Raw genomic sequence first — 18,122 nt, 5'->3', positions numbered from 1 at the left:
TCGCACTCCACGTTCCTAAGCACCCTGGAGAATATTAGGGTCCAACCTAACACTCTCATATTGGGCGACTTCAACTACCCCTCCATTAACTGGGAAAACTACTCATGTACCAATACATTTGCCCAACGTGCCCTGGAATTCATTAATTCCAATGCCCTGGACCAGATCGTTCTTACACCTACTAGAGGTAGCAGCATCCTTGAGCTGGTCATTACTAACATGGGCGACTGCTGCTCTACACCAATAGTCAACTCCTCCCTGGTTAGATCCGACCACAAACTAATCACCTTGCAAATCCACATCCCCCCGCAAAGGTAACCCCCATGAAAAACTTCTCCAAAGCTAACTTTGGGCTCCTAAAAACAAAGGTAGCTAAATACATAGCACCCATGCAAATGGACAATAGTTGCATGACTGCCAAATCATACACCAATGCAGTGTATGAACATGTACACAAATGCATGGATCTCGCCATACCCAATAGACCCAGGAAGCTCTCATCCAAAAATAGGAAGCCAGTCTGGTGGTCCCCTGCCATAAACAAACTCTACAGCAGAAGGAGGAAACAGATGCGGAATAAGGTGAAGTCCCAAGACTGGAAAAACTCCCTTACCAGCCTCAACAAAAAGTTGAGATCCCTCATCAAATCCTCTAAAGCTAGCTATGAAAACAGAATTGCAGCAGATAGTAAAGACAACCACAAGGCCTTCTATAGTTATGTAAAGAATCTCCATGGTAATACCCAGATTTGCTCTGAGCTACTGCACAATGATGCCTCCTATACTGAGCCAACAGATATTGCCAATATACTGGCCGATAGATTCATTGCCAGCTTTACCCCTCTCTCCCCTCCCAAAGGACCTATCACATTAACACTAAATTGCCAGGCACCCAGTATTACTGCTGCACAGGTTAAAACAGCACTGTCCAAGGCCAAGAATACAGCTTCTATGGGACCTGAAAATATCCCTGGCTGTGTTCTAAATGAACTACAGAGTGAACTGGCACCTCACCTTTGTGCCCTGTTCAAACACAGGCTCACCTCAGGCTTTGTCCCTACCGAATGGCGCACTGCTACAGTCATCCCTCTCCACAAAGGAGGAGTGACTGCAGACACTGGGAACTATCGCCCCATTAGCCTAATGAGTCTGATATGCAAAGCTATGGAACACATCATCATGGACCTAATAAACAAGTTTATAGGGAATCTCCAAACTCTGGATCCCACACAGTTTGGTTTCGTGAAGGGTAGATCATGTCTGCTCAACTTGGTTGACTTCTTTGAGTCAGCCACCAGAGTTGTGGATGAAGGCAAGGTGGTTCACACAGCCTACCTTGATCTGGTCAAGGCCTTTGATACCATTCCCCACTCAGGAGTCATAGACAAACTCAGTAAGGTAGGCATCAACCCCTATATCACTAGGTGGGTAGCAAACTGACTCACAGATAGAACCCACAGTGTGAAAGCAGCTGACTCCAAGTCAGACTGCTAACCAGTCACGAGTGGAGTTACACAGGGTTCAGTCCTGGGTCCTCTCCTGTTTGGTATATTCTTCTCTGAAGTCCAGGCCAACACGAAGGGACTCTGGCTGACAAAGTTCACAGATGATTGCAAGTTGGGAGCTATTATTAACTCCCCAAGTGATGTTGACATCCTATAGAAAGGCCTCACTGAGATGAACAACTGGTGTCAGATCCATGGCCTTAAGCTCAATGCCAAAAAATGTGTCGTCATCCCCTTTGGGAAAAACTCAGTTCCCATGAATTACCACATTGATGATAATCCACTGAACACAGAAGGTGTTATACGACATCTGGGAACACAGGTTGACAGCAACCTCTCTTTCGACCACCACATTGCCACTGTGGTCAGAAAGTCATTCTATGTGGCACATCTCAGTATTAAGGGTTTTGCATCCAGGAAGAAAGAGGTCATTGTCTCCCTCTACTCTTCCCTCATTAGGCCAGTCATCAAGTACAATGTCCCATTTGGCATGTACCTCACTAGACACCTGCAACAACTTGAGAGGCCACAAAAGTACCTCACAAAGAGGATTCTAGGCCTTAAACACTTGTCCTATATGGGCAGACTTAAAAAAAAACTCCCAACTATTCTCTGTCTCATATCACCTACTTAGAGGCAATCCCTGCTTGACTTACAAAGCCATGTCTGACCCAGCTCTGCTAGAATTGCTACATCTAATGAAATCCCTATCCCTCTGCACCACATGCTCCAGAGACCTCAACCTCATTACCACAGTCAACAGAACATGCTGGAGGGACAGGTTCATAACCCAAAGACTGCCCATGCTATGGAATAAACTTCCCATACAAGTCAAACAGAGCACCTCACTGGCCCTCTTCAAATGAACTCTTGATGAGTGGATGGGAAATAGAAAATTCACCCCAGGGATCACTCCACTGGCTCTACTTGACAGAGACACTGGGAACTAAGGTTGGGTGGCATGATGCCAGGATATTCCTATGGGCTAGACTTGTAAAGGCTCAAGGGCCATTAGCCTAGTACACACCTATGAACAAGCCACCCTGATAGAATAAAAAAATCTGTAGGCTATATAACAGAAGGAAGAAAATTATGGCAAAAATTAGGAGATGCAGCACTCATCAGGATAAAAGCACTCTCATCAAACTAAGCAATCAACTCAGAGGACAAATAAAGTCCATCAAATCCAAATTTGAGGTAAGTTTATCCTCCCAGGCCAAGGACAACCACAAGGCATTCATTAGCTATGTCTGCAACCTCAAAGGCAATACAAAATTGTGTGCAGAGCTTATTGTAAATGGAGCCATCTGTACTGAGCCAGAAGATATGGCAAACCTACTGGCTGATAAATTCTGCTTCAGCTTTACCCCTCTCTCTCCTTCAACTTTCCCTCAGGAAATACCGTCAAATGTAACTCCCCCTGCTGTCACTAGGGAACAGGTCCCTTAATGCTGTCTCTAAGGCCAATAACTGCATCACTGGGCACAGACGATATCGCATGATGCTTTCTAAATAGTGTGAAACATGACCTATCAGGTCCTCTGGAATTGCTATTTAACTGTAGCCTCCAAACAGGCTTCATGCCTCATGAATGTAGAACGGAAACAGTCATCCCTCTCCATAAAGGTGGGCCATCTACAGATCCTGGAAACTACTGACTCATAAGTCTCACTAGTCTTATTGGAAAGAATTATCATGGAAATGATCAATAGTGATGTAGTAAATCTCCAGACACTGGACTCAACCCAGTTTGGTTTCTTCAAGGGCAGGTAATGCCTACTGAACCTGGAAGACTTCTTTGAGAAGGTCACCAAAGCAGTGGATGAGGGCAGAATGGTTCACACTGCCTGTGTTGACCTGACAAAGCCATTTGACAAAATACCCTACTCGAGCATTGTTGACAAACTCGGGTGAATAGGTACAAACCCGTATGTCACCCGGTGGATAGCCATGTAGCTCACAGACAGGACCCAGAAAGTTACAACTGGGGAGTCCACTTCTGCAAAGAGGCCAGTCACAAGTGGAGTCCCTCAGGGATTGGTCCTTGGACCACTGCTTTTTGTCATTTACTTTTCTGAAGTCAAGGCTCTGGCTGACTAAATTTGCAGATGACTGCAAATTAGGAGCTGTCATTGAATCCCACATTGACAGAAATGTTTTCCATGAAGGGCTAATGCAGACAAACAACTGGTGTCAGAGCCATGGACTAAAACTAAATGCCTAGAAATGCATAATGCTATCCTTCAGGAAGTCATCCAGTCCTGCTATCATATTGACAACACACCCCTTTGAGCTGATCCAGTAGTCATGGACTTATGGACACACACAGACAATAATCTAACCTTTGTCCATCACATGTGTACAGTAGTGAGGAAATCATTCTGTGCTGTGCAACTTATAAACAAAGGTATGACATCTAAGTCCAAGGAAGTCATTGTTCCACTGTATTCAGCATTTGTCAGACCTACCATTGAGTGTAATACCCCCTTTGGTATGTACCTAACCAGGCATATCCAACAGTTGGAGCGTCCATAGAGGTTCCTCACTAAAAGAATACAGTGCGTAGGTAAAATGTCCTATGCAGACCATCTTAAGGCCTTATCCCTGTATTCTGTCTGCTACAGGTTTTTGAGGGAAGATCTATGCCTGGTATACAGGGCATTTTCAGACCCCATTCTTGATGGACCTTCTGCATATCCACAAAACAAACAGCACAAGAATTATCCGTTCTAAAGACTTAACCCGTCCCTGTGATATAAATAGGACCCTCTGGAGAGACAGGTATGTATCCTAGAGATCTCTGGAACAGGCTCCCCATCCATATGAAGCAGAGTTCCTCCCTAACCCAATTCAAGTGCAACTTGTACAATCGGATGGGGAACATGAAATTCATCTCTGGTTTGGCACCTGTGTTTCTATTGGACACAGGTAACCTGTAAATGTTTCATCTCCCAGGCCCTTACACTGATCAAGGGTATCAGAACTTGTCAGAGATGTGGGATGCATGGCTAGGCTTAAAAAGGCTGTTGTGGTCATTAGCCTAGTAAACACCTGTGAAACACATATGAAGCATGAGCTGTGCAGAAGTAACAGTTTCAAGGGAGAACTACAAAATGTTCTTTTCTCAAGGGAAGGATATGTGTACTTGCAAAGGAATGCTAGATAAAGAATAGACTGTGAGGCACATGCAAGACAAGCCTTGGAAAGCAAGGCTAAAAAGGCATGTAACACGTTACAGGGTTTTGCTATTTTCAGGAAATACTTCAGACAAGGTCAGTTAAGTCAGTAAGTTAGTTTTTGGACTGATATGATAAAGATCTTTGCAGAACAGACACTCAAGCCTGAGTAGAGAAGTCAGGGTTAAGTATCCATACTGTTCAGGAGGAAAAGACTGTTTCAGATGATATTATTCAGGAGAATCAGAGTATACACAGAAACTTTGGATATATTTATCAGCACTGTTACTGTTATCCAGTATTCCAGAATTTCTACAGAGTGGCATTGTTTATCAGCACTGTTATTGGAGACGGTATTCAGATATTTTTAACCTGTAGTAAACCATTCTAAACCGAATTACAGTGTGTGCAGAATTCATTCTGAAAAGTACAAAAACACTTGGCCCATAAAGGAGAGACTGACACCTCTTCAGCACAAGTTTGGGTAATTAACAAATAAAGACATTAATTCCAGTCTCATTTCAGTTGTTTCCAGTTAATACCACTATGCTACAGTCTTATCAGTTCTTTCAGGCTAGCTAATCAAAGTTGGGTCAGATAGAACATGATCAAGGCTCCATCCCTATATGCACAGAGCTAGATGTGTTCAGTCTAATATTTTAACACCATGGGTATTATTAAATGACATAAGTAAGACATATCTGAACTTGGATTGCTGATTACAGACTTAATGTGATATTATTGTTACCTTACTGTCCTGCTTTTGTTTTAAAGTGTATTATTATTGGATTTGTTTCAGTGTTTGGTGGTGTCATTTGTCGGATGTATCGATTTCCTACAATGGACGGAAACCACTTGAGGATCCTGGAGCAAATGGCAGAGAGTGTACTATCCATACATATCCCCAGACAATTTGTAAAGCTCTTACTTGAAGAAGATGCTGCTAGGTGGGCTATTATTTTAAGAACTGATTTTAGCTTGCAGTTGCAAATATGCATCCAGTGTTATATCTGTACTGTCATTGAGAAACAGAATACTGTAGGCTTGATGACCAGAATGGTGAAGTTCAGTGTGTTATTTTAGACCTGATTGTAGTGGATGCTTTTTTTGCCCTCCAGGACCTTACCTGATGCCACATGCAGTTGGACCTCTCGTTTCAGTGGAATGGGATCTAGATATTTGTGGGCTAGGCAAGAACCCTACAGCTCTCTCATTCATGCCTGTGAATTTCTGTCATTCCCCAGTGAGAATCTGGTGGCAGGGAATAGGCCAGTTTGCTCCCCATGGAAGAGCGATCAACCCTGTCCCTGTGGGACTTTGGGATCAGTCTCCTCACTCCTCTGCAAATTCTGCTGTCTCAGAACTCTGCTAAGTGAATACCTAGTGCTCCTACTAGGTGCCACCCATGTAGGGAGCCACAGCTGCCTCCCTACCCCCAGACTGGTGAGATGTAAGGGTTGCACGCTCTCATACTCCCCACCCAACTCATTCAGACTCTTAAACCACTAATCATGCCAAGCTAACTTGTGAAAGCTTTATGTTCTGTATGCTGTGGAGCTGACTGTTGATTGTAGTGGATGTTAATAAAGTCACAGCAATTTTTATTAAGTTTGAAGGTTTTCATTTCTTTTCTGTGGAGCTTATTTTGGCTAAAAGGGAGCATTTTGTCCTCTTGGAAAGTGGATCTAGGGCTCCACTGGGGAATGGCTGGCTCAAATGTCTGTTTCCTGTTATTGAAATGTTCAGAAGCTGTCTCTTCATTCTGCTTATATTTTCAGTGTCCCACATGCCTTGTTATTTGAAAAGTATGTGTAGACCAATATGTGTATATACCTTTAAGAAGCTATCTAAGGGCTTGCACAAGTGTATAAATACTGAGCATGTGCGAGCCTGACTACCATTTTGTAGTAAGCAGTTGAGATGTAAGCATGTATGAATGCAAGGTCTGTTTGTTAACTAGTTTGTTCGTGTTTTATGATGCTGCTATCCATCCTGATATGTTTCTATGTATTAAAGCATCTGAACAAAGTCCCAAGCCTTCTTGTTATATGTGTTAGAAATGAACGAGTGACATGGTGTCAGAAGTGTTATGTCTAAAGAACAAGGTGTCAGAAGAGGCATACCCAAAAAGACATGGTATGTCTAGAGGACAAGGAGTCAGAACTGGCTTATCCAGGGGGCATGAATTCAAAGGCGGCTTGGGTAAAATGACTTAAGGTATTTGCTAGGAGCTGGTGGAATATACACGAGTCGATCATTCCTAAATGTGCAAAACTTCGCAAAACAGGTCAGAAAAGAATTTTAGGTATTAAAACCTGCTCAGCACTATTTCTTTTAGCATAATATGAAACGAAGCATATAGAACACTCTAAATAATTTTCGCATAAACAGATATGTACGATATTGATAAAAAATTTTCAAATTACTACGGAAAATGTTTGAAATAAAGTCCAAATTGCATAAAACGAATAAAATAAAGGGAAAATGACTGCATTTTCACAAAGCATATGCATTTCATATCATGTTAAGCAAAGCTATTCGAGTTATCTGAAGTGTATAAAGTGTTTTCATGTTTGTGCAGTGTTACAGTAAAGCTATTTCGCAAAGTACAGCCATTACAAGGCATATTTCGAAGAGTACAGCCATTACAGAGCATATTTTGCTAAGTATAGTATTTCGAAGAGTTTATTGTGCATTTGAATGTTATTAACAGCTTACAGCACTGTTTGTTCATACACAATTACAAGGGCCATATTTTCACTGGTTTTGTGTATACTTTGTGGGCATGGCAAATGGATTTCGAAAACCCAGTGCACTTGTGTTTGACAGTAATATTGCTGAGATCTGAAGAGTGTTTAAGCAAGAGTTTGATATTTTTATACAGGCTGCATTTTCTTATAACGATGACCATAAAGGCATTTATTCTGCTTAATTTAGCTGGGTAAGAAGCCATAAAAAGGGAAGACTCATTTGTGTATGCACCTGCTACTTACGCAGGAGGGGGTAAAACCATCATATTGTTGTACTGGCCGAGTCAAGGGAGGAACCTGAGTGCTTAAAATGTATATATAGAAAAATGTGTAACCCCCCAGACAAATGTTACAATGGAAAGGCACTTATTTTATACAAGGGTTCAAAAGTCTGGTGAAACTTTTGCAGCATATGTAACTGACCTGAGAAACAAAGCTAAAACGTGCAGATTTGGTGATTTAAGGGATGAGTTGATAAAGGACAGACTTGTGCGTGGTATAAAAGATGAAGCTGTGAGAAAGATTTTGCTTCATGACAGTGATTTAACTTTGAATAAGGCCATTGAGATTTGCCAGATGTATGAGCTCACAGAAAAGCACACAAATATGCTTACAAATGAGAATAGCTCTAGATGGCACAGTGATAAAGCTCATGTTGATAGTATGCAGCACATTATTAAAAGAAACAGGTTCAAGCATATGGCAGTTGTAACCCCTGCAGCACTCACTGGTAAGACCCAGAGCTTTCCAGCAAATTCCAGAAGTCCCACAGTTTCAGTGAAGCATAAGAGGGAATCGGCAAACTCTAAGCATGGGCCTCCACCCAATTTCATTGCCAGCTGTCATAATTGTGGTGGAAGCCATGAATCTAAAAGGGAGAAATGTTTAGCTTTTGGTCAACAATGCCGCAAATGTAATAAATGGAACCATTTCAAAAGATTTTGTAAGTCAGAAGGCCCACATTCTTTTATTAAAAGGGAACATTTTAAGAAATGAGTGGATCAGTTAGACAGTGGCAAGCCTACTCTTTATGTTGATGTTGTGTCAGTGCTTCATGAAACGGTCAATGCAGTAGATTTAAATGCAAAATGTGAAGTATTTTGTACCTTTTGGATACATGGCAAACCCTTAGAGCTCAAAGTTGATGCAGATTCCAAGTGCAATGTTATGTCTGCAGAAACATTTGCTAGAGTGTATAAAGGGTGAAAGGCTTGATTTAGCAAGGTGCGTGAAACGTGTTGCTTATGGAGGTGAAGAAATTCAGACCGAAGGCTCAGTATTACATTCATGTTGCTTCCAACAGAGTGGAAGAAGCTATGACTTGTTATTTTATGCGGTCAAAAGGCACGTCCAGTCATTATTAGGGCTCAGAGACACTGAAAATGGGACCGCTTTCATTTAATAAGGGTCTATTGTGTTAGTTTAAAAGATTAGTCTAATTTTGCCCAGAACATTGCTGATCTGTTTCAAGACAAACTAGGCATACTTCCAATTGTGTACTCCATGAAGTTAGACCCAGAGGTCAGTCCAGTTATCAGGCCAGCATGCAAAGTTCCAATAGCCATGCAGGACAGTGTAAAAGCAGAGTTAGATAAAATGGTGTGACATGGTGAAATTTGCCCAGTTGAAACTCCAACCAAATGGATATCTTCCATGATGGTAGCTCATAAGAAAAGCTCAGATGACATCAGAATATGTATTGATCCATGAGATCTGAACAAAGAGCTGAAAAGACCTCATAACCCAATGCACACAGTCGAAGAAGTCGCAGCCTTGATGCCAAATGCCACTATTTTTTCGGTCTTAGATGCAAAGAGTTCACTTTGGCAAATTCAGCTTGACAAGAAATCATCATTGCTTACTGCGATTAGTACTCCATTTGGCAGGTACAGATTTTTGAGAATGCCATTTGGGATAAATTCTGCAAGTGAAGTCTTTCAGTGTGCAATGGAGCAAATTTTTTCAGGGTATCCTTGTGCTGTTAAAGTAGATGACATACTGGTAGGAGGTCGTGATGAAGCAGAACATGACAGAAATCTCAGAACAGTTCTACAAAGGGCACGTCAAGTGAGTCTTAAGCGCAATATACAGAAATGCAAGTTCAAGGTACAAGAAGTTACTTATGTTGGTCATTTGTTTACAAGTACAGGCCTACGACTAGACCCTTCAAAACAAATAGCCATTCTCGAGATGCCAGCACCAGACCATGTTCAAACCCTGCAACTTTTTCTTAGCATGGTCAACTACCTAGGCAAGTTAATTCCAGATTTGAGCCAACTATCAGCACAATTCAGAGATGTGTCCTTGTCTTGGTCAGAGTAACACCAGAGAGCATTTGATGTCCTGAAACAGATAATTGCTAGTCCACCAACACGCAGATACTATGATATTCACAAACCAGTTACACTTTCCTGTGATGCTTCAAAATTTGGTTTAGGTGCAGTCATTCTACAAGAGAATCAGCCTGTTGCCTACGCATTGAAAACTCTTACCCAAACAGAGATGCAGATTGAGAAAGAGCTTTTGGTAATTGTCTTTGCATGTTCGAAGTTCCATGATTATGTTTATGGTAGGCCTGTCCAGATCGAAGCAGACCACCAACCATTAGTCACTATTTTGAGAAAGCCTATACATTCAGCTTCATCTCCAGCCAGACTGCAACATATGATGCCGAGATAGCAAAAGTATAATTTTAGTCTTGTTTACAAGAAAGACAAACTTCTTTATCTTCCTGATACATTGTCCAAATCACCCAGAAACACCACAGAACAGCATGAGTGAAAACCTTGATTTTGAAGTCATGGAAGTGAGAACTTTTTCTTCCACACATCCTGCTATAAAGCACGCGTTAGCTCGCTTTAGCGCGGAGCTGCTACCGTTGCACACTAGGGCAGCGCCAGTTAATCAGATTTAAACTATTAGGGCTACCTAAAGTCCACTCTTCAAATTTTCCCTTAAAATTACCTTCCTCAAAGTATACTACTGTTCTATTTAGTGTATCCTACAACTATAAATTATCTCTACTTGACTCCCAAGTAGACTATTCTCTATCTGTATAGCGAAGCACTTGCTCCTACAGTACTTATCACCTCGATACAGCACTCTTGTTATAGAAAGTACCCCAAAAAAGCAAACCCCATTTCTCGGTCACCCACAACCCCCAGAACATTTTCTTAAGTTTTTCTGTCTATTCCTTCTAGCATGTCGAGGGATCAGTTGCTAATGTCCTCTCCTGCTCAGCTGGTGAACCTGGGAATATTGAGGCAATGTTACAATTGCCTCATGTACACAGACAACCCTCTCCTCCTCCCACAAAACACAAATACATGCGAGAGATGCAACTATACGGCCAAACTGGAGGCTGAGCTCTCTCAACATAGGACTGGCATGACCAGACAGGAGGAGAAGGTAACCACACACACTATAGACCCAGTCTCACATAATACCATCACAACCTCAAATCATACACATAAACACACAAAGACATACTCTGAGGCTCTGATCAAAAATCTACCAAAACAGCAGAGGCCACCAAAGCAGACACCCAAACAACTACCACCTCAGAACACAACACCTGCAACACATAGACCACACAGTCAGAGTGTCAAGCAGTCACAGCCCTTAAGGCCAAACACAATGCCAGACACACTAGTCATTGGTGACTCCATAGTCAGACACACTGACGTCCCGCTCACCAGACTGAGTAAGGAGAAGGTCACAGTAAGCTGCCTGTCGGGTGCTAGAATCCGCCACATAACGCATGCACTCAGGTCTCTCAACAGCAGGTACAAGTACGACTCAATCATTGTCCACGCTGGTGTTAACGACCTCAGACGTACCGCCTTGGACTACATGAAAAGAGACATAGAGGAGCTCTCTGATTATGTAGCCCAAGCAGGTATGACCCTGACCTTAAGCAGTATCCTACCTTCACCAAGAATGATGCCACAATACAGAGAGAAGATGATCAGCTTTAACAATTGGCTTAAACTCTGGTGTCATTCAAAGGGGATCCAATGTCTGTCTGCCTGGGATGACATGCTGGACAAGCCACGCTGCTTCGCAAGGGACGGCTTGCACTTGTCACCCCTGGGATTCTGGATTTTGGCAAAGGCTCTTGCCACCCCCATAGTGCCTTTTTAGGCAAGGCTCAAATTCTAAACCTACCACCCTAGAACAAAACAAAGAAAAAAAAACTAAGGGTAATGCTGCTCAATGCCAGAAGTCTCAACCTCAAGATGCACGCACTCGAGGCCCTTCTCAGTATGGAGAACATCGATGTCTGTGCTGTGACAGAAACCTGGTTCAAGGCTCCTGAGAGCACCCCAGCACTATCAGGTTTTACCTCATATCATGCGTTCCGCCCCAAAACCCGGCAATACCAAGAAAGGAGGAGGGGTATCCATATTCATCAAGGACACCCACACCTCAAGATTGGTGGCATCGCACGATGCATCGGAAACCATCCAGGTGCAATTAACCATAGGCAAGATTGCTCTGCAATTTGTAGCATGTTACAGGCCACCCTCGCAAACTCAGGAACCTCATATGGCCTTCCTGAAAACACTGGAGGGATAAATGTATCTCCAAACACCATCATACTAGGTGACTTCAACTACCCTAATATAGACTGGGAACACTACTCAAGCCCAAACACTCTAGCCCAAAAGTTCCTGGAATTCATAAACTCAAATGCCATGGAACAACTAGTCACCATCCCCACAAGAGGAGAAAACATACTTGATCTCATCATCACGAACATGGGAGCATAATGTTCAACGCGGAAGTATACCCCTCACTGGTGAGATCTGATCACAAACTAATCTCGCTGGAGGTCCTCATCCCCCACCGAAATGAAAAGACCACAGTAAAGAACTTCTCGAAGCCGACTTCACACTTCTAAAGACTAGTGTGGTCTCCTTTAAGGCCCCTGAGCCGGCAGTTAACATTACTCAAACCGCTGAATCACTTACAAATGCCTTCTACCAGCACCTGCAGGGCTGCATGGATCAGGCAATCCCAAGCAAAACAAAGACTCTTTGTACCAAAGGCAAGCGTCCAGTCTGGTGGACCCCAGCCATAAACAAACTGTACAACAAAAGGAGAAAGCTACTACAAGATAGAGCAAAATCCTTAAAAGGTAAGACACCGCTGATCACTATAAGTAAAAAGCTAAGAGCTCTCATAAAATCATCCAAAGCTAATTTTGAGAAAAATAGCTAAGGACTCTAAAGACAACCATAAGGCATTCTTTAGCTATGTCAGAAACCTAGGAGGAAACTCCCAGATATGCTCAGAATTAGTTCAAAATGATGTAAAGATTACTGATCCTACAGACATTGCCAACATACTGGCTGACAGGTTCAGTGCAAACTTCCCCCTCCCCTAAAGGAGAGATATCTATACCAAATGATTGTAGCCCCCAAACATCTCTAACGCCCAGGTGAGAACTGCTCTCTCCAAGGCAAAGAACACAGCATCCATGGGACCTGATGGTGTCCCCGGCTGTGTACTCCATGAACTCAACGAGGAATTAAACCCACAGTTAGGACAGCTGTTTAATCTTAGTCTCACCTCCGGATACATACCCAGGAGTGGCACAGCGACTGTGGTCCCACTCCACAAAGGCGGTGCCTCCACCGACCCTGGAAATTACCGTCCCATTAGCTTGACAAGCCTTATCTGCAAAGCCATGGAGAGGATCATAATGGATCTCATAAATAAAGACATAGGGAACTTGCAGACTTTGGATCCAACCCAGTTTGGCTTTGTCAAAGGCAGATCATGCCTTTTAAACTTGGTTGACTTTTTCAAACAGTCACCAAGGCCATTGACGAGGAAAGGCAGTCCATACAGCCTACCTAGACCTGGCAAAGGCTTTTGATACAATACCTCACTCGGGTATCATTGAAAAACTCATCAACTTAAATGTAAACCCATACATTACAAGATGGGTTGCAAACTGGCTGAGTGACAGAACCCACAGGGTCAGAGTTGCTGGCGCCATGTCAGACTCAAAGTCTGTCACAAGTGGTGTCCCACAGGGCTCAGTCCTGGGCCCACTCTTGTTTGGCATCTACTTTTCTGAAGTACAAGCAAACACAGGAGGGTTATGGCTGACAAAGTTTGCAGATGACTGCAAACTGGGGGCCGTAGTTGAAAACACATCCAACTCAGATATCCTTCAGAAGGGTCTCACAGAAACGGATAACTGGTGCCAGAGCCATGGCCTAAAGTTAAATGCCAAGAAATGCATAGTCATACCCTTCGGGAAAAATAAGGTTACCCCTAGCTACCATATAGGTGGCAATCCCTGAACACAGAAGAAGTTATTAGGGACCTGGGAACCCAGGTTGACAGTAGCCTTTCATTCGACACTCATATTGCTAAATTAGTTAGGAAGACCTTCTACATTGCCCACCTTATCATGAAGGGATTCACATCAAGATCAAGGGAAGTCATAGTCTCCCTATACTCATCACTCATCAGACCAATGATCGAGTACAATGCCCCATTCGGAATGTATCTGACCCGACACTTGCAGCAGCTGGAGAGGCCACAAAAGTTCCTCACCAAAAGGATAAAGGGTCTCAAAAATCTGTCTTATGCTGCCCGACTCCAGTTATATTCAGTTGCTTACCGCTTGCTCAGAGGTGACCTATGCCTGACATACAAGGCCATGTCAAACCCAGATTTGATGAACATGCTTCATCTCAAAAAATCTAGATCCCTCAGAGCCACAAGGGCGGGAGATTTAAACCTCGACACGGTTATTAATAGGACGTGCTGGAGGGATAGATTCATCACCCAAAGACTCCCTATGCTGTGGAACAAAATCCCGGTTTATGTGAGGCAGAGCACCTCGCTGGCCTTGTTCAAGAGGAATCTTGACCAATGGATGGGAGATCGCAGATACACCCCAGGGGTTACCTCAGTGTCACTGCTCGACAGAGGCACAGCAAAATAATGGGCATAGTTTCTCCAAACTAAAGGGGTGGCGTAAGCCACAAAACTATGGGCTAGGCTTATAAATGCCCTCGGGCAGATAGCCTAGTATGAACCTATGAGCTGAGAGATCACACAGCCACAGATTCAGTTTTACAAAGGCTCAACAACTTTATCAATCAAGGATGGCCATCCACTCTAGTTTACCTCAAGAAGTGCAGCCTTATTTTGCATACAGAGGTGAGATTTTGTCTGACAAAGGTATCGTTAGGAAAGGTCTGAAAGTCATTGTTCCAAAGTTCTTGCAACCAGAGTATATTGCTGTCTTTCACTGTGGTCACCCAGGAACCAAATCTACCAAAAGAAGGACAAGAAACCTAGTATTTTGGCCTTTTATGTCACAAGACATTGAGATAGCACTTTTATCTTGTTCAATGTGTAATAGTATAAAGCCACATCAACAGAAGGAACCACTTCAGCTTAGCCAGATTCTGGAACTACCTTAGTCGGTAGTAGCCACATACATATTCAAGTGTAATGGTCAGCATTATCTGGTGTTAGTAGACTCTAACTCCAGTTGGTTCAAAATTGACTTACTTTCAGACCTAGCATCCAGTACTGTCATTACTAAGTTGAAACATCATATGTTATGTTGTCCAAATGTCGCCTTCGTTCTTACTGTTTGGGTTGGGAGCTGGTCCTCTGCTCCGACTCGGCTGTATACTATAGCTCGAGAGCTTTTACTGGCTTGAGCCTAGACCCTATCCCAGAATGCCTAGTGGTAGTTACCCAGATCTGGTTTGCCACTTGCAGCGTCGAAATTGCGGATACTGGCTCAGGCTAAGTGTTTTTTCTACTTGTTATTCTTGTTGAAATAAATCTTTTTATTTATCACTCTAACTAGTTATTAATACCTGTCCTTCGTTCTTATACCTTCCCTATCCCGTCCGAGTGACTTATGTTTGTTGGAGACTAACTGTTTTTCTTTCTGGCCCTTTTCCCTCATCTAGACCCATTTAACTTAGAGGGTTCTTAGTTTTTTTTTCTTCTTTAACTTTTAAGGAGTTGCTGTTTAAGTTAGAGGCTCTCCTAAGGTGGGGAGTTTGCCATTTAATTTAGAGGCTCTCCCCCCTTCTCTGCTTTCCTGTCTGTTTAAAAAAAAAAAAAAAATATATATATATATATATATATATATATATATATATATATATAGATATATAGATATATATATATATATATATATAGATATATATATATATATATATATATATATATATTTTTTTTTTTTTGGTCTGTTTTTGGATAGTTATCTTGTCGGTAGTTTATAGCCTTACATAGTGCTGTTCTGTATTATGTCCAAAGATACTGCCAAGGAATCAAAACCTTCGAGTTACAAAAAGTGCGACTTTGCTGCCAAAAGATGTCCCTTACGGATGGACACATGAGTTGCGTGTATTGTTTAGGACCTGTTCACCTGCAGGATTCGTGCTCTATCTGCCATGCTTTTAGTTCATGAGTCCTGCAGGAGAGAAGAAACAAATTAATCTTAAGAGGTTTACTGTAGAGTCCCTTTGATGCTGCTATGGAGGGGACTCAGCCTGCAAAAAAATTGGAAAAAGTCAAGCCTTCATCCTCTTCGACTCTGAGTTCGTACCCTTCTAAAGAGAAGGGCAAGCCACAAGCTAAGTTGGACCCAACTGTCTGTTCCGACAAGACACTTTCACCTACAGCTCCATCTGTGTTTTCGGAGCCAGTAAGGTCCCACAAGCGTTCCAGGTCTCCTGCCTTAGAAACAGTGCGGTCTGCTCCACAGTCTCCATTATTACAATCTGTGGCAGGCAGTCACTGGTCTTCAAACCATTCTTCTCGGTGATCCAGGAGCCTCTTGGATGATGATGTGGAGAGGGTGGTTAAGAGGCTTTTTAGGACACCAGCATTAGCCAAAATACTTTCGGGCCCATCCCAAACTGAAATAGTGCCGACAGCCCAAACAACACCTGTCTCGATTCCTCCTCCAACTTCTCTGAGTTCTGAGCCGGAGTATATGGAAGTCGTAGTGGTGGAACAGTCGGATCCAGTAACCCCAACCAGTCTTTCAGTTCTGATTACCGCTCAGATCTCCTCGATACCTCCCTTCTGTTGAGGGATGTGGGAGCCGGCCCTCCCTTGTCGGCTCTGAGGGGGGGAGCGGCATCGGACCCTTTCAGACCCTACATTCCCTCTTGGAGCTTTGGCACAGGTCAGCTCTGCTCCTCCATTGGCCTCGGAGCTGTCGCCCTCAGTTCGGAGGAAGTCTCCGGCTTCTTCGGAGCCAGAGATTCTTTCAGGTTGGTACCATAATGCCTTTGAGGTGATGAGGAGTATCCTGTCTGCTGAGACAGCTCCACCCTCGGCTGCACTTGCTCCTTTGCCTTTGGTGCCGGTGTCCGCCTCTGAACCTCCTCTTCACCCCAAGTGTAGGGAACTCATGCTCCAGGATGCCCCATTGGGCATTCCCACCTCTTCCGAAATCTCCCCTGAGCATCCCTCGGTGGAGGTCCCTTGGAAGAGGACTTGCAATAGGAAGCATGTGGACTCCCCTGAGTCCTTGACATCAGACACAGACTTGGATGACTCAGAAGGGTCCCCATGGTCCCCCTCTGAAGATCTCTCCTTTTCAGACATCTTAAAAATTCTTAGACAGAGGGGTGATAGGATGTCCCTTGCCCCTACTGAAGACAGGAAGTCCCTTGCCCCTACTGAAGACGAGTCAGTGTACCTGGATGCATCTGGTTCCCAACCCTCACTTCTTAGGTATCTCTGCCTTTCGACCCACTATTGCATGTAGTGAGTCGGAAGGCTCAGAGCTCTCCAGACACACTGGAACCAGTTTCGCGGAGGCCCAATTAATTCATTACAGCCCCTGAAGACAGACTCTTATTATTTAAAGGTGTTCCCATTGATGCTATGTTGGTGGCAGCAGCCACCAAGAAGGAATTGGTGGAAACTTAATCTGTCCGTCTGCCGAATAAAGAGTCTCGTACGATGGACAGGTACAGGAAGCCTATGTTTTCTTCGGCAACCTTTACACTCAGGTTGCTGAACTATTTGTCCCACTTTACAAGGCTTCAAAGTGATCTCCTCAAAGAGTTAGATACCTTACAGGATCCTACAGCTGTGGGAGCCTCAGACAAGGTGGCTTCTCAGCTTGTGACCTTGACTTCAGTGGTTAACTCCTCCATGCAGCTAATTTCTTACGCAGCCAGTGGGGCGAGCAGGGCGGAAGGCACAGGGGTAGCTTTACTCAGACACTCCTGGGTGCGCCTTTGTCATTTTGTGGAGCCCTTCAACTCTTCCTTTACCAGTGCCCCCTTTGATGGCTCGTCCTTGTTTGGGCCTGAGGTCAAAGAGACTCTTACCAGGTGTAAACAGGATGGCAAATCTCTCTCTGCAGTGGGAGTTTGTTTTTCTGCTCCATCTAGGCCCTATCCTAAAGGCCAGAATGGCATGAAAATGTGGTTCCAAAAATCTCAGGGAGCTTTGCCTGACACACGTGGAGATTTTTCCCCCAGGGGCAGAGGGGAAAATAACGGAAGATACCGACCTCGCGGCGGGGGGGGGTGTTGTCCGCAGAATCAGGGCGACATAGATACCTTCTCTGGTAGGCCCTTCCAGCGCTCCTGAAGGGTGGCCCAACTGTCCAACTCCAGAGACAGTCGGGGGGGGGGGGCAGACAATCACAGAAGATACATGGGTACTATAGATAAT

The 18,122-nt window shown here is 43.7% G+C and overlaps 1 protein-coding gene across 7 annotated transcripts in view; it reads left to right on the top strand.

Moving 5' to 3' along the window:
- INPP4A (inositol polyphosphate-4-phosphatase type I A) overlaps positions 1-18,122 on the top strand; it is a 1,931,511-nt gene that overhangs the window by 270,070 nt on the left and 1,643,319 nt on the right. For all 7 annotated transcript variants that reach the window (XM_044072185.1, XM_044072184.1, XM_044072183.1 and 4 more), the window contains exon 5: positions 5,480-5,627. In XM_044072185.1, coding sequence (XP_043928120.1) covers positions 5,480-5,627 — 148 coding nt within the window. The remainder of the gene's footprint in view (positions 1-5,479; positions 5,628-18,122) is intronic.

This window comes from Protopterus annectens, chromosome 5.part0 (assembly GCF_019279795.1).
Source record: "Protopterus annectens isolate FY-2018-M chromosome 5.part0, PAN1.0, whole genome shotgun sequence".
Taxonomy (NCBI): Eukaryota; Metazoa; Chordata; order Ceratodontiformes; family Protopteridae; genus Protopterus; species Protopterus annectens.
The sequence above is the reverse complement of the archived record's forward strand: the minus strand, read 5'-3'. Positions and strand labels throughout refer to the sequence as shown.